Genomic DNA, 23,536 nt, shown 5'->3' with positions numbered 1-23,536 from the left:
AAAGTTATTTCTTAGTTTGCAGAATTTTAACTGTCAGGCATTAAGATTCTACCTCTGAAATTCAGAATTCATCCCTTTTTACCTTGAGGGAAGAGGACCTTTAAGATCACTTTGCAGAGAAAAAATTCATATAGTCCTGTGAAAGAAGTCAGACTTATTTAACATTTTCTCTGCAAATACTAAATTACAGACTGTCACATCTGTTTTATTAAATATTTGCCATGGAATGCATTGTTAGTATTTTAGTGGTGCATAAATAAATATGCAGTTCTAATTGTTCTGAGCTACATACAAATGGCAGACATTCCTGAAAGCAAGTTGCTATTAATAACACTGTTATACATTTTCTTCTCATGATAATGCCAACAGCTGACAAGAATGCAAGCAGTCTTGGCTATTTGCTTTAGTGTAGTTGCATTCCATTCACATTTTTCTCATAGCACGTTGTTCTTCAACAACCCATTTTAAGAGGTTCCCTAATTCCAAGATGGGTATTAATTCATAATTTTGGCACAGTTCCTTGCACTTAAGAAAGACGTGTTTATTGCAGACCTATTTGATGCTAACAATATTATGCTGATGTTAGTTTCATTTTAGGTTTTAATTATTTACTGGTTCCATGTTACTGGTTTTGTTCCTTGAGAATATGTCCTCTTCCTGAACAGCATTATTATTGACATAATTTTATGTACCGAATTTCCAAATTTACATTCAGTTTAACTACTACTTTATCAGATAGGTGAAACAGGGTTTAGAAATGTTTACGGTGCAAGGGTTGGCTTAAGGATCTCAAGATAAGGGTAATGTAAAAGCTAATGTCTGGACTGATGCAATTTTGATTTATTGATCTAGATTTTCAGTTTTTGCTTGCATATACACATGAGAAGTAAATGGTTGCCCTTATATGTACTTTCAAAGTAGCACTGCCAATTCTTACATATAGTTCATATTAACTCATTTTACAAATTGTACACTGCCCAGTCATAGGCTCTTAAGTTCTTTACAACAATCAGTATAAAACAAAGTTCTTTTTTTAAAAAAAACACCTACAAAATCAACACAAAAAACAAAGACTTAAACATAGGCTTAGTATATACTTAAACAATGATCAGGACAATATATAATAACATGCTATCCAACTATTACCTACATTTAAACCCAAAGAAAGATGATAGCCTTCACCTCTTTCCTAAATAATAACAGAGAGAGTATAATTTTTGTGGCCCTGAGCCACAAAAAGAATGGGATAGCCCCCAAATGGCCCTTTTCTATGATCTAACCCCCTTCTCTCAAGTGGAGACAATCATAAACTGTCCTGGATAAAGCATAAAATGGGCAAATTCTTGGTTAGACAAGATGTCCTTGTAGAGGATATTTTTTGTAATTTAAAAAGTTTGCATTTAATACTCCTTCAGTCTCTCTCCCCATGTGTATATTATAGGCTTTCTCATTGCACTTTCCTTAATAGTGGAGTTGAGAGATAGAGGCTACATTGAAGAAGGGGCTTCACTGAATAAGGGGCAAAAGATGCCCCCAGGATTACCCACACATCTCATATCAGTCACACTATCAACATCAACACAGCTGGAGATTCCTTCAGTTTCCTGGTTACTGCTGACAGAAAAGCTGTCTGTTTGCCTGAGTGGTCAGTTCAGAAATCTCATAGGAGCCACAGCATCACCTGAATCTATTGGTCCCCTTCCCTCAGCAGTAATTGGGCAGCCTTCTCTAAACACATGGAAAAGATTTTCTCATCCTAACAATAAAATAAGTACATAGGCTCGTGTTTTGAACTCATAAAAACGTTCTTGTGTTTTAGCCTCTTAATTATCCTTTGTTAAATAAAAGGTCTGTTTATTGGGAAAGTGAATGGAAGGGTAGAAACCTTTTAGACCTTAATGATGACCTTCTAATATAACGATTGAATAAATTCTCACAACTATTTTCTGTTGCATGTTGATGTTCTTCTGACTATATAAAATATATATTCCTTGAAAAGAATTGTTCATGATTTCTGGAGTTTATGAATTCAGATTTTTGTCCTTATTTAAGTTGAATAGAAGTATGACTATTATAAAGGTCTGCAACACTTTTGATTTTAAAAAGTATCATCAACATTAAGGTTTAGAAATAACTGCTCTAAATAATTTGTTAAAAATGCTTACCTAAGTTAATAATTTCTGTAATTGTAATATTAATTTTGCATGCTTTCATGCACTCAAAAATAAAAAAAACTATTAGAAACTATATTTGTTAGTCTATAGTATGCAATAATATAATATGCAACGAATGTATTTAATTCTTTTATGTTTTTGTATAGTTTGTATCTACCTTCTAAAACAGGTCACTGAAAATATAAAAAATCAGAAACAGCCAATATTTATTCCATAACTAATAAAATGTTTTTCACATTTATATATTTATTACACATTAAGAAATTAACCCAAAATTTATAAGATTATCTTTTTTCCTAGCCATATGTTTGCAATAATATGGAAACAGTATTCCAAGTAGGGCCTGACCAAGACAGAAAAGAGTAAGGAAATTACTTTGGATTCTATGCTCAGCTAACATATCCCTTTTTAACCACCAACTGTTGGCTCATGTTCAGTTTGTGATCTACTAGAACACGTCAAACTTGCTGCATCATGTGACTTTTTTTTTGCATTGCTGGAGCTGGGGTGGGCGCGACCTCCGTATGATGCAACCGGCCCACCCCTGTACTAGAACATTCAGATCCTTTTCACATGCTAACCAAAAACTCCCTCATTCTCTATTTGCATCTCAATTTTTTCTTCTTCTCAGACACAAAACTTTATGTTTCTGTTCATTTCATCTGCCTGTTCAAGCTTGTTTAGATCTTTTTGAAACTTCTTAAGAGTTAGTCACTTGTCTTGCTTCTGTGCCCTGCATATTTGACAGCCATTCTCTCAAACTCTTCGCCCAGATCATTAAAAATGATAAATAACATAGGATCCCACACTGAGCCTCCAATTGATGCTACAATTCATACCACTCTCCAATCTGATGTGAATGCACTTCTGAGCACTCAGGAAGCAAGCAATCCATTTGTTCTGTCACTTAGTCTATATTATTTTATTAGGATATTATGAGAAACTTCACTAAATGTATTCCTGAAGTCACAGTGTTTTATGTCCCCAGCCTATTTCCCAATCTGTTAAGGTATTAACTTTGTCAGCAAAGGGGGACTCTTTTGAAGATAGAGCAACATTTGCTTTCCTCCATTTTTCCATTCCAGTTCTCAAGTAATTTTCAAAGATTTTAGTTCTGCCATATTCTCTGCTGGTGTTCCCTATGATGTAAATTATCTGTTCTTTTATTTTCTCCTTGTTTATCCTGAGCAGCTATCTCCTTCAACTAATGATGGAGAATTAGTGCTTTATTTTTCTTCTGAGAAAATATATAAATTTGAATAAGACATTCTGCCTTCTTACTCATTACTTTCCCACTTGTTTCTCCTTCCAATAGTCCTACAGACTTTTCCCTTTCCTTTTAAATACTGACATACCTAAAAATAGCTTTTCTGTTTTGGGGCATTTCTAACAAGCCTCAATTCATGTCTTAGTATATTATGGGAGGAATCTCCTACATTAGATTACAAGACATCCAGCAGCAGAGAAAAGTTCTAAATTATTCTGGGAAAGCAATTGAAGTTAATAAAAAAAACTTAATTTCATTATTTCTGCAGACTGTACCCATTAAGTTTTTATTTGTTTTTAATTGGACTACTTGTGGTTTTTAAAAAGTATATTTGGTATTGCTTAAACTTGTTTCATTGTTCTCAGCTTGACTGCTTAACAATGAAGTGCATGGATTCTATCTAGAGAGATGTTATATATAACTATCAAATTATTTGCATCCTTGGAATAACTACAAATTCAACAAGAGCAGTTCAGTACTATCTAATCCCCCCCAGGAATCTCCCACAGTTTCTTAGAGTCTGCAACAGATTTTCCACATGCAGTGAACTAATAGCTACAAAATATTCAGTTCAACTGGCATTGTTCTAATTCTGATGAAATTGGAGCATGGTTTCTGAATATCAGACTACCATTGTTGATCCCAATTTATAAACAAAACTGTCATGGCCATGAAAGCCTTACTTATATGAAACAAGGTGGTTGAATATTGAAATCAGATCCATAGAAGTTAGCAACATCTAGACTATTTTTTCTAAATATTAATATCTCAATTTTTCATTTAGATAAATTAATGCTTGCTATTGCATTATATATTGTTGTTTTCACATGCAGTAGAGCAGGAATAAATGTATTATTAAAAATATTGTTCTAGTACTTAGCAAGTACTAGCAATTTTTGAGACATTTAGATGCTGTTTAATAATAAACTTACATGCTTTTCCATTAGTGAACATGTAGGGGCACTGCAACACTATTATAAAATAGTGTTGAGATGAATTGGTACAAATTCTGCAAGTATTTTGAGAATGTTGCAGAAATTATACTTTGTTAAAGTATAATTTCTTTGCAAAATATATCTTTGCAAAAATTATGTATATCCCTTGCAAATTTTAGGATTTAAATATTGTATTCAAAGTATTATTAGGTACATTGGTATGGAAAAATAATCTTATTAAACTAATGCTAATTTTTCTATTTTCTTTCTCTTCTATTTGACCTAAACTGATTTGATGGTAAGAAAGAAATATATAAATAAGTCTTAATTAACATATTATAAAAATTAATAAGAAAAAATAGTATTTATATTATCTACTCAGAATAAAGATCTAGTTAAATTAATAATCCAATGTATTTTTTAAAAAAAGAACAAACAGAAAAATAATTCAGTATTTTTGGTATTCATTCCTTCATACTCTTTTCTCTATTTCTTTCACAGATATACTGAGAAAAGAAAAACTGCTAATATGTCTTTTTCCTCCCTAGCAGTGATTAATGAAAATTTATTATTTTTTATAAAGTATTGACTATGACAGAGGTCCCCAACCTTTTGGGCACCAGGGACCAGTTCTGTGAAGAGAGGTTTTTCTGCGGACTGGAGAGGGCGTGGTTTTGTATGCTGCTTGCATCCCATGGATGGGGCTTCGCTTGTTTTTGTGGCCCAGTTGCTGGCATGCTGCGGCCCAGTACTGGTCCACGGACCGTGGGTTGGGGACCCTGGACTATGATATGCTTGGCAGTCTTTGAGGACTGGTGATCATTTAGATATTATAATTAGCATACTAATTTGATTGGATTTATATGTTGTTTCTAGTGCAGTATATAATGAAAAATACTATATGTAGAAGTCAGGATTGTACAATACAAACTACATTTATTGTAAATAGTTAACGAAAAAGGGCCAAAGCAGTTATTCTATAACCATTAAAGTAAAACTACATTTTAAGAAAAAATAATAACATTGAGATAAGAAAAATATCAGCCAATATACATACTTCACTGTAATTGTGTAGATATATACCTTGGTTCAAATAAGGTTTCTCGGAATTAATGTAATACAGTTGCAAGAAAAAGTATGTGAACCCTTTGGGATTACATGGAGTTTTGCATGAATTGGCCATAAAATGCGCTCTAAACGTCATGTAAGTCACAACAATAGAAAAACACAGTCTGCTTAAAATAATACTACACAAACATTAGCTGTTGTCATGTTTTAATTGAACATAAGATGGAAACATTCACAGTGCAGGGTGGAAAAAGTATGTGAACCCCTAGCCTAATGACTTCTCCAAGAGCTAATTGGAGCCAGGAGTGAGCCAACCTTGACTCCAATCAGTGTGATGATATTGGATGTGTTGCTGACAGCTGTCCTGCCCTTTAAAAACACACACCTGTTTTGGGTTTACTGGTCTCAAGAAGCACTGTCTGATGTGAACCATGCCTCGCAGAAAAGAGCTCTCAGAAGACCTACGATCAAGAATTGTTGACTTGCATGAAGCTGGAAAGGGTTACAAAAGTATCTCCAAAAGCCTTGATGTTCATGTGTCCACGGTAAGACAGACTGTCTATAAATGGAGAAAGTTTAGCACTGTTGCTACTCTCCCTAGGCGTGGTCATCCTGTAAAAATGACTGCAAGAGCACAGCGCATAATGCTTAATGAGGTAAAGAAGAATCCTAGAGTGTCAGCTAAAGACCTACAGAAATCTCTGGCACATGCTAGCATTTTTGTTGACACATCTACAATAAGGAAAACATTAAACAAGAATGGAGTACATGGGAGGACACCACGGAGGAAGCCATTGCTGTCCAAAAAAAATATTGCAGCACGTTTGAAGTTTGCAAAAGAGCACCTGGATGTTCCACAGCACTACTGGCAAAATATACTGTGGACAGATGAAACCAAAATTGAGTTGTTTGGGAAAAATACACAATACTATGTGTGGAGAAAAAAGCACAGCACACCAACATCAAAACCTCATCCCCACTGTAAAACATGGCGGAGGGAGCATCATGGTTTGGGGCTGCTTTGCTGCCTCAGGGCCTGGACGGATTGTTGTCATTGATGGGAAAATGAATTCCAGAGTTTTATCAGGACATTTTGCAGGAAAACGTAGGACCATCTGTCCGCCAACTGAAGCTCCGCAGAGGATGGGTGATGCAACGGGACAATGACCCAAAGCATACAAGTAATTCAACAAAACAATGGCTTCAACAGAACAGAATATGCCTTCTGGAGTGGCCCAGTCAGAGTCCTGACCTCAACCCAATTGAAATGCTGTGGCATGACCTTAAGAGAGCGATTCACGCCAGACATCCCAAGAATATTGCTACACTGAAAGAGTTTTGTGAAGAGGAGTGGTCCAAAATAACTCCAGATCGTTGTGCAGGTCTGATCTGCAACTACAGGAAACATTTGGTTGAGGTTATTGCTACCAAAGGAGGGTCAACCAGTTATTAAGTCCAAAGGTTCACATACTTTTTCCACCCTGCACTGTGAATGCTTCCATCTTATGTTCAATTAAAACATGACAACAGCTAATGTTTGTGTAGTATTATTTTAAGCAGACTGTGTTTTCCTATTGTTGTGACTTACATGACGCTTAGAGTCTTGGTGGAGCAGTGGGCTAATGCCTCCTTAAGTAACACCAGCTGCCTGCAATTAGTGCAGGTTCGCATCCCACCAGGCTCAAGGTTGACTCAGCCTTCCATCCCTTCCATCCTTCCGAGGTAGGTAAAATGAGGACCCAGATTGTTGGGGGCAATAAGCTGACTTTGTAATAATGCCGCTTGGGGGCCCCCTGAAAGCCCTAATAAGCAGGCATATACATAGAATGAAGGCTATTGCTGAGCACATTGATTTGTGCTTAGATTGTAAGCCGCCCTGAGTCTTTGGAGAAGGGCGGGATATAAATGGGATTAAAAAAAATATGGCCAATTCATGCAAAACTCCACGTAATCCCAAAGGGTTCACATACTTTTTCTTGCAACTGTATGTAGTATACAGATTTTACATATTTCCTGAACTCCATGGTCTTCAATAGTTTTACAATTCAAACACTGAAATTATATGCATTGCTGGATCTAACTTTATCCTAATCCAGCATCATTAATACTGGCAAGATAAATCTGGAAAGCTCCCAAACAAAGGATGATGATGATGTTGACGATGGTGGTGATGATAATGATGATGATGATGATTGCCTTCTGCTTCAGTGGGTGCCATAATTTTTATCTTTCATGACTAGTAATATAAATTATGATTATACTGATTGTAAGATATTTGAATACTTAACATAAACATGCTTTTAACATGGTTGCATTTTCAAGTAATCAAAGAATTGAGCAAGTATGTATGATTTTAAAAAACAAAGCTTAACTTTTTCTGAAGCTGAAGCATATATTGAAAATACTTTTTGTTCCTTTTAGGGAGCCTTTGCAATCATTGAGAGGGGAGATAAATAAAAAGAAGCGTTCTCACTGAAAATAGAAAACTTTATGAGAAATAATGTATGGTAATTTATAAATATTGCTTTCATCATACCCTCTGTAGATCCCAATGATAATTTGTGAATAGACAACTTTTATAGGAAATTTCTGCCTTTTTTGGAAATAGACTGAATATGTAAATGATCGGTATGGCAATTGGCATATCATAGTACATCAGAAATAAGCTGTGTAAAATGTGAACAACTGATTCATGCATATTAACAAAAGTACCTTAGAATTTAGGCTTTTCATTCAGCACTTGTACCCCTTCTTGAGTTTCATTCTTCCCATGGATCCCCCCTTCTTTAACTATCTGTACAGGCCCTTTTCTTTTTTCCCCCAAACCTCCCCCATCTCTGTTCAATGGATAATCTGTAAAGTTCATGCTGCCACTGCTGCTTTGAGTGGGAGCGTTGTTTTGCCCATTTCGTACCAGCTTTGTTATTGTGCAGTATTTTTCGGCTGTTTTTGCTCATTATCATACAGCTGGTATTTAGAAGAGTGAAGCAGGCAGAAGCTGCACTGTCTGCAAGTATAAGAAGTTCTTTTGCATTTGGGAAAGTGGCAGATGGGGCATGTGTTTTAAACGGATTTTGCTGATAGCAGACTACATTAAAAATCATTCTGAGAAAGACTAAGGTCAGCCTATGAATTCAGAGCTTGAGAGGTATTCAGCTTTTGGAAACCCTTTTTAGAATATAAATTAACGCATGAAAGTGGAAAATGGCCTGTTTGCACAACTGCCTACTAAATTTTCCTATTTGATGATGTGACTTATTCATTATCTATTAGCCTTTATTATCTCACTAAAAAGAAAAGCACAAATATTTTAATAAAAAATGATAATGATAAATTTGGGAAGTAATCATAAGACAATTGTAAAATATACCTTTCCACATAAAAGGGCCTATGTAGAACCCAAACACGTTCAGTTTCAGAATTTCAGAGGACTATAGAGCCACTGCTGATAAAGAAATAGAGAGTATTGAACCAAAAATCTTACTCAGATCAACATCTTCCCATTTTGGGGCAGGGAGGTTGTTTCTACTTGAAGATTGACTTTTTCTAATATTAAACTGAATGTATTTAAACAAATTGCTTGCATAAATATTCTAGATCATATTCTATTAGATGATATTCATATAATTCTATTAATAGCTTCAATCAGTAGACATCCTTTAGAAACATTTTTGTCCTAAAACTCCAAAATCATCAATAATGGCTTGAATTAATTATTTAATAATTTATGCAAAGTCCAAAGTATAGTATAAACTAGTCATGCATAAATTGAAAGATTCTGTTAAATTTGATTTCTTTCTTAGGAATTATAATAGCAACATCATTAAGAAAAGAAATGCAAACTTTATATTTTAAAGTAGTAAGTATGAGATAAAAATAATAATAAATATGTTGACATTATAAAAATATAGAGAAATGATATAGTCAGAATTAAAAATTACCAATATAAATTACCAAAAGTAATTTAAGTAACCATGACCTTTCAAGATAAAAGCTTTATTAGCTTTGAACTTGTCATCTGTTATATTTGAGTTTGTTTAGATCAGGGGTGTCAAACTGCTGGCCTGCAGGCCGGATGCGTCATGGTGAAACCGCACCCACCCCATTGCCGGCAATGGAAAAGAAGTCATGACACGTTGCAACACATTGCGTGACTGCGAGTTTGACACCCCTGGTTTAGATGAATTGAGGGAGATTTTGCTGTTAAATAATAAAAAAGCAAGTTGCTTCAAAAGATCCTGACACAAGATTACAAAACATTTCCTGCTCCTACTCTAAAAAGACATTGAATTCAACTTAGTTGTTAAAAGATAGTAACTGTGAGTTCTAATCCTTCCTTAGGCATGAAAGATGCCTGAATGACTTTAGACCACAGGTCTGCAACCCGCGGCTCCGGAGCCGCATGCTGCTCTTTCAGCCGTCTCCTGCGGCTCCCAGTCCTCTGACATGTGCAGTCCAAAAAAAAAGTGGGACTAAAAATGTTCAACCAATCAATTCAAATATGCAGGGTAGGTGCATATCTTGCCTTGGCTCCACTCTTCAGTCAAACCCTGTTCTGCGCATGCGCGCATGTACGTGCATGTGCACACATTTTTTGCGGCTCCCAGTTTTTCCTTTTGTGAGGGAACCGGTTCCGAGTGGCTCTTTAACTGTTTCAGGTTGCTGATCCCTGCTTTAGACCAATAACACACTCTCTCAACCCAATTTTTCTCACAGGGTTCTTAGGGAAAAATAGGTAAAGGAAGAAACGTATGTTTAATGCCTTGAGTTATTTATAAAAATAATAAAAGGTGGGATTAAAAAAAAATCTAACAACACCCCCCCAAAAAAAATCTTAGTTAATGGCCAGGGAAAGACCTTCTATGAAAAAAGTGAAAGTGTAGTGCTTGTGAATCAGGGTCTCTCCATGACTAAGTCTTTTATCAGAGTAAGAAGAGGCTTGTTTTCTTGCCAGGGGCAAGAAATACAGATTTAAAAGCCCTCTACTTTATAAGTCATGGATAGAAATTGTTTAAATAAATTTTGCCCATCAGCTTGAGGAGTATTTTCTAGTCTTTCAACATAGAAAAAATAATTGATTTGATTTTTGATGAATTTGTTAACTTACCTTTTTAGTTAAAGTGTTGATCTGTATGAACTTTTATAAGACAGTGAATGATAATAAGTTAAAAAAAACTTCAAAGAAATTGCTATGACCTCTGTATTCTAGAGATTTGTTATTTTTATAATTACTTCAGAGGGATCACAGTTTGGATAAGGTATTACATATTAAAGTAGGATTTTGTTTTCTTTTTAAAGAAAAATAATGTCACAACAGACAATGGGCATATGAAACAGAACATAATTTCCCTGCTTCATTTTTCTTGGATTTGCAGTATTTCCTGATCAGAAGGTGATCTGTAATAAGACGTAGTCTAACCATATATTATGTAGACATACATCTATAACTGTAAGATAATGCAATACCACTTTGGTCTACTGGTTAAGGCACCAGGCTAGAAAGCGAGAGACGGGGTTCAAGTCCTTCCTTAGCCATGAAAGCCCAAGTATACTGTACCTTCTATTTCCTTAAAAGACACACAATAAAACCTTCTCAGCTAACCAAGCAAAAAGTAAATATTTTTACTTTGAACTGCTTAGTCAAAATAATTTTGTAAGCATTTTTGAGAACTTTTTTCACCATACTGCTTTGGATTCTGTGATTTGAGTAATCCAAGGAAAGGTTCATCTGGAAAAGGGCTGTTTGCAACCTACAGTATATGTGGATGTGATAACAGCATATAATTATATTTTACTGCTCTATTACAGCAATGTAATCTCTAATATAGGAACTTGGACAAGCTTTTAAGATTTTGTTTTACCTAATACCTCTATAGTAGCATTCCTGAAATTCTGGTATCTTATTTTTAATCTGGCATACCTCAGAGGACTGACGGCCCTAGACGAACAGCTCACCAGATCCTTAGGAAAAACCCTAAGCTCTTGCTGAAATCCTCCAGGTCCATTACTGCCTGGGGCAGACCTATCTAATGTTTCTACCTAATTAAGGGTGGAGTAGCCCTAGCAAGCTGCAATACAATTAAAAACTAATCTGATTATGGCAGAGGAATAATGGTAACATCTTTATCTTCAAATCATGTTGCAATGCCCCGAGATAAAAAAAAAACAGATCATGTGTTTCTTTTAGGAAACTACAGGATCTTAATGTTTTTCAATCAGGATCATAACTGATAGAATAGGTCTATATTCTGTATTATCCAGAGACATGATAAAATCTTCAAGGACTATCAAATTTAGGGATTCCACTGCCAACTTGTAGATATAATTTTCTTTTGCATCAAGGTCTCGCATCCAGTTTAAATGCATTACAGAACCTCTGAAAGCCATAAAGGTTTCCCAAATGACAACCACTACCTCATCTTCTTTGCTCTGGAAATCCAGACAGGCACAATTTTGAAACACAAACACTGGCCTTCTGGTCGACCCAGGTCTCATTTATATATGGAATGTAGACTGCTTTTTCCATGAGAATTCATAATGACACTCTTATTGCAACTATTCTAGCCATTAATAGCAACAACCAAGAACAAGGACTATCATTAAAGGGTGTAAAACTGTTGCAAGACCTTTGCTAGTGCAAACTATAGGAATAGCTTTCTTCTTTCCCAACATTCATCCTTTAACTGGAGATAGCAAAGAAAATAAAGATTTTTTTGTTCCTTTTTTTTTACCAAAATAAGCAAGATGACAACTGTATATCCATTTTAGACTTCATTTTAAGGGCTCATTTTAAGTAATGTACCTTCTATATAATATTATATAGTACAGCTCTGAATCTGTCTGCCTGCCTGCCTGCCTGTCTGTCTGTCTTTCTAAACCACCATGGCAGTTTTAAGACATTCAGATGATAGTCTATGCTTTCAAAATTCTCGACTATATCAGCATAAATGGAGCAACTATTTTATTAAAAGATACCGGTAATGAAGAAATTATAGATTAGAACTCAATATTAGTTCCTCAGTTTTGGATTTTGGCTTCCTAATAAGTTTTCTTCCTCCCCCTTCTCATATAATTTTTATAATTAATAAATTAGCCTTTATATTTGCTAACTTTAAATTTTAAAAATTGTTCTTGACAACTATTTAAAAGTAAATCATCTGCACTTACTTAGGTTGCAGCTTGAGGGAGCTGATTGCCTTCTCTAACAACTCAAGAGTATTTTTTATTCCTTTATCCTCACTTGATTCCTGTTTGTCCCTGATTTATTTATTATTATTACTGGAAAGTTGTTAGCTTTAAATAATTATTTGTTTTTGACAAGACTATTAATCTAGGCACCTCAGTTCTGTGTGTAAATGGTGGACTTGCATTTCTTCCCTTCTTACTATGAGACAAAAGCCTAATTGCATGTTAATTTTAATGTTATTGTTTTATTTAATATCAGCTTTTCCCTGAACGTTACCTATTTTGGAGAATTTGTCATAATAAAATGAAACAGAGGGGTCCATTAAACTATGCTACACAAGTGTTTTGAAGAATATAAAGATATATCTGAAAATGTGATTGAAATAGTATTAATTTCTTATTTCCTAGAATTTTGTTTTATATCTAATAACTCTTATCAAGAATCATTGGAGAGACAAGCTGCAGTAACTCTGATTTACTATTTTTTATGGCATATCATTATTACAATAATTTTGTAAGATGCCTAGTTAATGCAAATTGTATGTGTGTGTGTGCGCGCGCGCACGCACACACACACACACACACACACACATACATACTGTACAATTCACACTAAATATAGAGTTAGGACAGGAAGGCCTGGAGGAACGTTGTCTATGGGGTCGCGATGGATCGGACAGGACTTTGCAGCTAACAACAACATAGAGTTATTTTTAACCATTTGAGCACAGGGAGGAAGCCTCTGGACAAACCTTTTCCCTGACATATTAGATTAAAGGATGTAAAGTGAACATTTTGTTTGACTTTCCCCACAGCAAGGCCTACAAGTCTATCATCTCACCACTTCATAGACTATAGGTACTTTTTAACTTTTTAAGTGGTTTGAATCTAGAACGTGTATTCTGCCATTGAGTTACTTCTTGTCTATAAATACTAAACTACCTGTTGGGTTCTAAATTGGATACTGTACTGACAGATATTTCAAGTAGATTTTTCCAGATATATTTATTTACTTTATTATTATATCTAATTTATTAGATTTTATCTTGTCTTTATTACTATATAAGTAACTCAAGATGATAAGCATACATAATATTCCTTTCTCCTATTTTTCCCATAGTAGTAGCCATATGAGGGGTAGGTGGGCTCAGAGATAGTGGGTGGCATGATGTCAACAAGATGGCTTTCACGCTTAAGGAGGGACTAAAACTCACTGTCTCCGGTTTATAGGCCAGCACATTAACCGCTACACCAAACAGATTCTATTATTTGTGAATTATGCTTATATGTGTGTCTGTGAATATATATGTATGTATACAGTATACAGTATATACTGTATTAGTGCCCCATGTTTATCCTGGGGTACATATTTTCTACCCTCCCATTCTAAACTGTTCCTGCGATGAAAGAATATAGAAACAAGTCTTTCATTCTCTAATATTAGTGGAAAATCAGGTTTTCATCAGAAAATGTATTGTCAGGGTTTTGAATTATAAAGGCAACTACATAAGCTGGCTTCCTATTCTATACTTAATTTCCAATATTCAGAGATAATGTGGATGGGAGGGATGATGTCACTGACCAGGAAAGAACAGAAAACAGACTCCCACTATCTGTCCTCATGAGATTGTAATTAGATGAGAATAAACATGCAATGCTGTATGCCTTACTAGTTACTGCAATGTATATAAATAACCCTTTTCTATATAACATTTTGAAAGCCAGTCTAGTATAGTTGTTAAGGCATCAAGCTAGAAATCAGGAGACTATGAGTTCTGGACCCGTCTTAGGCACAAAGCCAGATGGGTGAGCTTGGGCCAGTCACTTTCTCTTAGCATTAGGAAGCAGGCAATGGTAAACCTTGCCAAGAAAGCTAAAGGCAGTCTCTAAGAATTGAACACAACTGAACAGAATAAAACAATAAAGAATTATTTTCCATATTATGGCAAGAACTGTACTGTTTCAGGACTGTATGCTAAACAATAGTATAAAGAGCAAACATATAGCAATCATGAAATAGTTTAAATATCTCTAGTCTCTGCAGCATCGTTATCTAATACAGGTAGTCCTCGACTTATGACTACAATTGAGCCAAAATTTATGTTGCTAAGAGAGATAGTTGTTAAGTGAGTTTTGCCCCACTTTATGACTTTTTTGCTACAGTTGTTAAATGAATCTGCTATTATTAATTTAGTAACAGTTGTTAAGCAAAGTCCCTATTGACTTTGCTTGTAAGAAGGTGTCAAAAGGTGATCACATGACCCTGGGTCACTGCAACTGTCATAAAAATAAGCCAGTTGCCAAACATCTGTCTTTTGATCACATGATTGTTGGATCCTGCAAGAGTCGTAAATGGGAAAAACAGTCATAAGTCATTTATTTCAGTGCTGTTGTAAGCTTGAGGTCACTAAACAAATTGTTGTAAATCGAGGACTTACATATATAATATATATGATTCTTACATTTCCTATATTTGGAATCAACAGAATAGTGCAAATGTATCACAACAGTCATGGTGTGTGCACACTTAAAAAAAAGAACCATTTTTAGCATAACAAACTGAAGGGAATTTTATTCAAGTAAATAATAGACTGTAGACAAATTAAGTAGCATTTTTTTTTAAATCCAAAGGATTTTCTTACTGTTTTATACTACAGTACGAGGGAGGGAAAGTACAGTGTGTTAATGGCAAGGATGCCATCTGGGAAACTTATGAACATACCTTCCACACAAGTGCCATACTGCAGTTATTAACAGTAGAGAAAGCATCATGTTCAGAACATGTGATAGTTCTACTTGATTTAGCAAACTTCTGCTGATCATTTTATGTTTGTGAATCTAGAATATACTGTATAATGTTGTACTGCTTTTATCTCTCTGCAGTATAAATCATTCTCCTTTTATAGATGTTGAACTGCTGGGTTTAGACAAATCCTGTTAGCTCTTTGTAGCAATGACCATGGCTTTTATCCATGATTGCTTAGACTAGAGTGAGGTTGGTTTATTCCTCTCAAACAAAATCAACAGAAGAAATCAAGAACTTCCAATTGTGTCTTGTTTTGAGTTGATACATATTTTTTTTAAAAAAACTTAGTTCCTTGTCTCTTTTATTAGTGAGTTGTATTTACTAATAGTAGGAACTAATCAAAGGGAACAGGGCACTGCTTGTTTCTTGATAGACTGTGCAAGACTTCCATTTGATTGCCCCTCCTTAATGGGCTACTGTGGGTTATAAGTATCTATTTGATTTTTTTTTATTTTATTAGATTTATATACCGCCCTTTCCTAAAGGACTCAGGGCGGTTTACAGGGCATTTTAAAATCACATCAATACAAAATACAAAGTTAAAAGACAATTAAAAGATTAAATTATCCCTGAAAATAAAACCCCAGTTAAAATTCTCAGCCTGGGCCAGAGAGCTCAAAGAGCCAATCTAATGGTGAAAGTGAAATGGTCACATGACTCCTGAGATATTCAGTTAAATTTCTAAGTATTTTTCATTTTTTATCTGTAATTTCATACCTTCTGAGTAAAAGCTACAATTAGTATATCTTAAAAGATTTTAAGATTTAAAAACACACTTTAAAAAAAAAGTGTGATGGAAGCAAGTTACCATGGAAAGTCATGGAATAAATATTTTTCATTTTAGTTTTAACCAAAAAGCAATTAGAAAACATTTTCCTCATGCCACATTTAAGGTGAATTAGATGATCTCATTGTGGAATTGCAGCTTAATATTTATATCTTCCTGGTAGATGATGCTTAGTAAGATTGGACTGAATATTAAATATTCCAACGTCATGAGTTTTTTTTCCTCAAATAAGAAATGAGCTTGCCAAAAGGAATGCTCCTCTCAGACTATTATACAATGAACTGTACTGTATGGAGCATTTTCTATATCCATTAGGTTTGGCTTGAAGGTGCAGACAGCTTGCCTGAGGGCCGCGGTACGCGTGTAATGAGAGAAAATTAACTTGTTTGCTGCAGCTGGCAATTTAGAATTAGCCAGTGCTATTCTGCTTGCCTAAAACGAGGGAGATAAATTATTGGTCTCGGAACGATAGAGTTTCCGTGTTTCCCCAGTCCCAGTGGCCAATGTGAGCAAGGCATGGGGCTCCTCTAATTTCCTGCCGAAGTCCTTCCCATGCTGTACGCTCACAGGCTCCTTGGAACGGAGCACCGCGTAATTGATGTGCAGTCTGCATTGCTGAAGCTTGGACTGCACCATTCTCAGCGTGAGGGAAGATGTAATCCGATCTCTCTGCGCGGCCGAGGGAGGAATCCGTTCCGTCAAGGCTTTGACTGGGCAAAGTCTCCTCCAATAATCTTCCCTCCCGATCTCGTTATTCCCCCAAGTTCTTCTTCGGCAAGCCCTGCGTATGTATGCGTGCCGGGAGAAGCTGTTGGATCGCGAGCTTCCTTGTCGTTCGCAGTGGAGTTTGGCTGCTGGTTTCTCTTGCCCAGTCTCCCTTTTCTGACGTGCCCGAGCATGTCCACATTAGAGTCCGTGACATACCTACCTGAAAAAGGTTTATATTGTCAGCGACTACCAAGCAGCCGAATACTTGGGGGCACGGAATCTCTAAAGGGGAAAAATACTGACAACATGGGCTTCTACGGCACTTTAAAGATGATTTTTTACAAAGTAAGTAACTCGCGCGCTTTTGAAAGAGGCATCATTATTCTGTATGTTCGGGAGAAGAGGAATGGAGGAAAAATCCGTATCATTGTAGATGGCTGCAGTATCTCCGTTAGCTGCCCCCCTCCTCTTAGTGGATGGATGCTTAAAATTCTGTGTGCTGGATAAAGGCAAATAGCGAAAAGGCTCAGTGAGATGCGAAATGCGTTTATTTAAAAATCTGCAGGAGATACCAGGAAAAGATTCAGATTATTTACCTTCGACTGAAATGGGTCTTCACGTTCAGCTCAGCTCTTTAAGCTTGTTTCTAATTAGACCTCCCGCATTCTCTTTTACGTATTGTCTCCAAAAGTATTTTATTTTTATTTTATTTATGCTGCTGACCTTGAAAGCAAATAATTATGCTTCTGTGTTAATATTTACATCGGGGAGGAATTTTAAAGATGTGCCTGGTGCATTCCCAGTAGCAGTGCAGAAAACAGGCTACAGTGGTTGTTCTTTCAGATAATAATGTTAATACTATATAATACTTTCCTATAGGATTCAAATGTTTTCATGAGTATTTATGAATTATGTTTTACATTATGTAGTAGCTCTGCATTAGATTATTCTGAAGGGAATAAACTTTACAGGATGATGTATGATAATTTATTAGGGTTTTTTTTAATACAGTGTCCATTGCAGAGCTATTGCATATTTTACAATCTAGACTAAATAGGGATAGAAAAAGTTTAATGCAAATATTGAGAAAATGAGAGTTTGATAACATTCTTTGGCAACTATAGAAAGTGTTTAGAATATATCCTGTACTTCTGAGACAATGAAGTTGTGTTTAACATGGGAGTTTATGTTACAGTTCTGACTCCCTAAATTTGCCTGAAGAATTTTTTTTGGTGAATGTCTTTTTTATATTAAACTATCCTATAGGAACATCAAATTAAAGATAGAAAACATTTTCCTGAATAAACACGTTAATGTTAATATAGAGTTGATCTATATAGTAAAATAAGTAATCCTTTTCCAGTGGTTTCCTTTCTCCTGCACATGGGTAAAAATATGGTTTCTGTTATTCTGTGTCTTGTTTTAAAAAAGAGGCACGCTTGCAAAGAAGGTTGTTTTCTCATTTTGATTTTTAATTCTGCGTGGTAACATGCGGAGTTATGCTCCATATGAGCCAGAATCATACAGATAGATTATGAGAGCAGCTTTATTACTGAGAAAGTGAAATGAATATGCATAGCAATTTACATACCGTATTGTCCAAAATCAAATGTAATACATTGAGTGAAAGGACATAAGTACATTTTAAAGCTTTGGAAAATTTTACTGTATCTTTGTTATTGGTACCAAAGCACCAGTACCAGTTCAATAATTAGTGCATATCCATTTAATAGGAGAAAAATAAACATAATTTGCTTGGAAGGGCAGGGTGCCTTGGACATTACAAAGGCTATTTTCAAAAACCAATATGAAAATAATGGTATGGTAGCAATTATTTAAAACATAATATCTACAATAAATAAAATCCATCAAATTCAATATTCATCATTCTGCTCAAGCATATTATGCCATGTTACTTAGCCAGTGTAGCAAGTTATGGCTGCAATGGTCAAATTTGAAAAGTTTGCATTATAAATAGATTTTAATCTGTTATAAGCAATTTTATACAGTAATGAAACTATAAAATTCTTGCATACAGATTTAATTTCAATTGATTTCCCTAGCAGTTTCTAAAAATCATTGAGCGTATTAACATTTAATAATCTGTTTGACTCAATATGCTGATTGCTAGGTATATTTTCTTTTTAGTAGATGTACTTTTAAAACAAAACCGTTTAAGAAATTCTCTGGAGTCAAATCTTCATACATTCACACTCCCCTCCCACATTATTATTATTAGAAAAAAATAGTTTTATTGAATCTATCAATAGGAGTTAGGAATACAAGGAACATCTCACAGAAAAGGAATTCAATGTCCTTGATTCCTTTTCATAAAATGTTTCTCAAATAATTAGGCAAGAACCTTTTTATATATTCATTCGGTTGTAGGCCACCCAAGTCCTTAACTCTGAACAACTTACAATTAAAAAGAAATAAAAAAAACAAATATGAAAGAACACAGCTGACAAAAAACTAAAACAAAATCATAGGACTTCCATAACCATCCTGTTCCAAGCCTGGGAGAATAAGCAGGATTTTAATCCTTTTCAAAAAGTTATTAAAGTGGGGGCAATGTGGATCTCATTTTAATCTCATCTTCCTTAGTATTTTTATGCTTTTTTTCATTCTGAGCAATTTAAAATGCTAGTACTTATAAATCTATGTAACCAGTTTATAGAAGACAAATTATAATGTACAAGTGTGTAGAAATAAATATAGCAAATATTCTGGAAGCCTAGTAATAATGGCATGCAATATTACACAGAAGGTTGTCTTATTAGTGAAATTATTTCATTATTTATTTTTTTAAACTATAAATCAGAGTGTTCATTCAAAGGGACTAAGGGGTCGATAAAAAGGGAGGTTTTTTCAAAGTAATATAAATGAAACTATCACTCTGTTCGTTACAGTTCTACCTTAAGGTGGTAAGCTAACATCTTTTTTTCTTGTCCAATTTTACAGATGAAAAGAAAGTTAGACCATGGCTCAGAGGTCCGTTCTTTCTCACTGGGAAAGAAACCCTGTAAAGTGTCAGAATATACAAGGTAATTTGGTATAATAAACTGTCATCTGTTTTCAGATACTTTATCAAATGCTGTCCAGGCAACTATTTCATGTTTATACTCAAACAAAAACTCCGTTCTCTGCAAAGGACCGAAATTTGACATTTAAATGCTAACTACAGAAATATTTTAATTCTGAATTAGAAATAATGGGGTTTATAGCACTGTCCCCATGCAAAGACTTAGGCGGGTCAGGACACTTAACATTTTACTGGATTGTTTGAAATATAGAATTGACAATATATCTGATGCTAATCATAATTTTCTTGCATGCAACAGCATGATACTTCATGACTCATTGAATTATAACCGTACAAGAGTGCGAAGTTCCACTTATAAATTAAAGCAACATACATTCATCATGATCCAGCCTTGTCAGTTTATCAACCCTTTAATTTCTTTTGGCCAGGAATTTCAGTATCAGTGCATTCAGTTCAGCTTTACTACTAACTGGTTGCCATAACAACTAAATACAGTTCTGCTGCATTTTGTCATGTACAAATCTGCATCACTGGAACACTTGCTTTTACAGGCTGTTTATCTATTATTTAAATATAAATTCTTTTCTAAATTTTTTATGAATTGAAATATATACATTTATATGTTATTCACAATTACTTCTTCAACATTAACTCTTAAGAAATAAAAAAAATGTCGTACTCGGAGTTTCCTGAACTGCAAGATGGGCAGCAAATAAATCTGATAAATATTTGTATCTCCCCACCCCCCACCCCCAGCTTACAAAAGTGTGACTCTGGACTTACATTGAGGCTGAAGTTAATATTAAAAATATGAAAACTTCTTCATTCTAGCCTAATTGGTTCTAATGGTTTCTAATTTGGGGGGGGAATAATATAGATGCTCCTATAAAACAATGCATTTTAAGACAATATTACTATGAGGCAGTGTTACTTTTTGGATTTGAATTACAGATAGAATATTTGGAATTGATTTCACATAATTTAGTGGCCTGTACCAATAAAATCAAAAAATTCCTTGAACTTTTTATTAGACAAATGAAAATAATAGATAATATAAATGAATTATTATAATCTTGAGATAAAATTTAACTATGAAAATGAAGTAATTTAATTTGCACTGTAATGACATCCTTATTAGACATTAGATCCTAATTTTGTTTTCAGCGGGAGATTGTAATGAAAAATAATAAAATAATGCTGTTAAAGCTATCTTATACACTGAATCAGATAACTGATCCCTCTAGAGCAGAGGTCCCCAACCTTTTGGGCACCAGGGACCGGTTGTGTGGAGAAAGGTTTTTCCACAGACCGGAGAATACATGGTTTTGTGTGCTGCCTGCATCCCATGGATGGGGCTTTGTTTGTGCGGCCTGGTTTCTGGCATGTTGCGGCCCAGCACCGGTGTACGGACCAGGGTTTGGGGACCCCTGATCTAGAATGTTTTTGACTTCTGGTCTCTTTAACTGTAGTCTCTGAAGCAGAAGGTTTTATTTGTAGCCCTACTTCCTGAAGTCCTTCTAAATGAAAATGCTTAAAAGTAGAAAACCATATCTCCATTTTTCTTTCAAATATATTTTAGTATTTCTACACAAATGTTTTTCAAATATGTGGCCCTGTAGTAATTGAGTCTCAGAAGAACTGGGAAAGAAATAAGTCAGCAGCTAAATATTCAAAAGTATGTTAGCAATAAATACACTGATTAGAAATACTATGTTAAAGCCTTGAATTTCTAAGCAAATTTTTTTGCTATTCAGACATTTTGTGAAGTATTTTTCATAATTTAATCTGTTCAAAGGCAAGTCAGTATGAAATATGCTTGTAATCAATAACATAACACAGAGGTTAAAATTATTTTAAAACTTGAAGATTTTCCTAGCTCTAATTTTTAATACAGGTAGTCCTTGACTTACAAAAGTTCATTAGTGACTGTTCAAAGTTACAACAGCACTGAAAAATGAGACTTATGATTGTTTTTCACAGTTATGACATTTGTAGCATCCCCATGATCATGTGATCAAAATTCAGATACTTGGCAACTGGTTCAGATTTATGCTGTGTCCCAAGCTCATGTGATCTCCTTTTGCGATCTTCTGACAAGCCAGATTCACTTAACAACTGGCTTACTAACTTATCAACTGCAGTGATTCACTTAACAGTTGAGGCAAGAAAGATCATAAAATGGGCAAAACATAAAGATACTGTTAACTGATGGCCATAGTACCACTTGCACATTATTCACAAGTAAAGGTGCAAGAAAATATTTGTGCATTATGCTTCTACTTTGGGTAGTATTGCCAGCCCTCTGTCTTTCCGAGCATACTATAAGCTGTAAAACACTCAACTAGGTTATTTTACTCCTTACTGTCTTTACCACTCTGTTTTCAGTGGACAGTCATCATTCCATGATAACTGGATGTACTAATTCTTCCTGACAAATTATATTGGTTTATTTACTTTAGCTTTTTAAATGTGCATCTGGGGGGCGGGATTTATTTGTTCATTTATGAAAAATCAAGTTTCCTATATATATAGTGCTACTCCCTTTAATTCCCAGTGGCTGTTTTTGCTCTATTTTTGTTTGCACTTTCCACATGAATTCACTTTGAGGTTTTATGGCTAAAATTCAGCATATTACCTAGCAGTGCCCAGTTGACTATAAACTGTTATATAAACACCAGGGGTTTGGGGATTTAAAGTAATTTGACTACTTAACTGAAGCTCAAAAATACTAGTAAATCAGTGTAAGCCCTTTGATACATCTAAAGTAATACTTCAGATTCCCTGTTACTGCTTATAGATAATATCCCTTCTTCAATAAATTAAGCTACACATGACTCACATTTTGTTAATTTTATAGGGTTTAATTACAGCCTTTTTGGACATTTCATAGCCTTACAAAATATCAAAATACTGAATTTGTAAAGGAACTAGGATTGCATAAAATGTGCTAATAATAATGAAATTTACTTAAATAATTAGAATTGAGCTTGCTAAAGAAAACGTTATATTTAATGGAAGTAAATATTTCTGGAATCTGAATTATTCCCCCTGCCATAGCACTACTGGGCTTGTGCCTTGTTCAGCAACACCAACTACATTTGGAGATCTGAGAGCAGCCAATGGTCAAGGGCAGCAACGCCGTCGTATTACATCTATCCAGCCACCAACTGGGCTTCAAGAATGGCTGAAAATGTTTCAGGTAATAAGTTTCTTTAACTAACTAATGGTAATAATTCAGAATGCCCTTTTTGTGACTTTTGTATTAGAACAAATGCAGAATATTTCACTACAAAGTTACACCACTTTTCTCTCTTTACTCTTCTTTTAAAATAATGAAAATTAATAGTCTGTGTTTTTGTATCCTGCTCTTTTTTTCTTTTTCCCAGTCTTTTGATTATAATAAAAGTAAAGGTAAAGAAGTCCCCGTGGATTTTGTCTGTTAAGTCGTAGCGACTTTACGGGTTACTGCTCATCTCTGTTTCTAGGCCATGGAGCCAGTGGTGTCTGAAGACATTTTTGAGGTCATGTGGCCAGCATGACATCACACTGCATTGCAGAGCATG

General features: G+C 34.9%; 1 protein-coding gene across 3 annotated transcripts in view; it reads left to right on the top strand.

Moving 5' to 3' along the window:
• The window catches only part of FBXW7 (F-box and WD repeat domain containing 7), a 112,285-nt gene that overhangs the window by 55,813 nt on the left and 32,936 nt on the right, over positions 1-23,536 (top strand). For 2 of the 3 annotated variants that reach the window (XM_083367422.1, XM_083367423.1), the window contains 2 exons: positions 19,892-19,974; positions 23,031-23,172. In XM_083367422.1, the coding sequence (XP_083223548.1) occupies positions 19,892-19,974; positions 23,031-23,172 (225 nt within the window). Of the gene's footprint in view, positions 1-17,104; positions 17,276-19,891; positions 19,975-23,030; positions 23,173-23,536 lie in introns of those variants that run through there. The other variant, XM_083367424.1, reaches the window with a different exon arrangement.

The sequence above is a fragment of the Vipera ursinii genome (assembly GCF_947247035.1).
Source record: "Vipera ursinii genome assembly, chromosome: 7".
NCBI classification, from domain to species: domain Eukaryota; kingdom Metazoa; phylum Chordata; class Lepidosauria; order Squamata; family Viperidae; genus Vipera; species Vipera ursinii.
The sequence above is the reverse complement of the archived record's forward strand: the minus strand, read 5'-3'. Positions and strand labels throughout refer to the sequence as shown.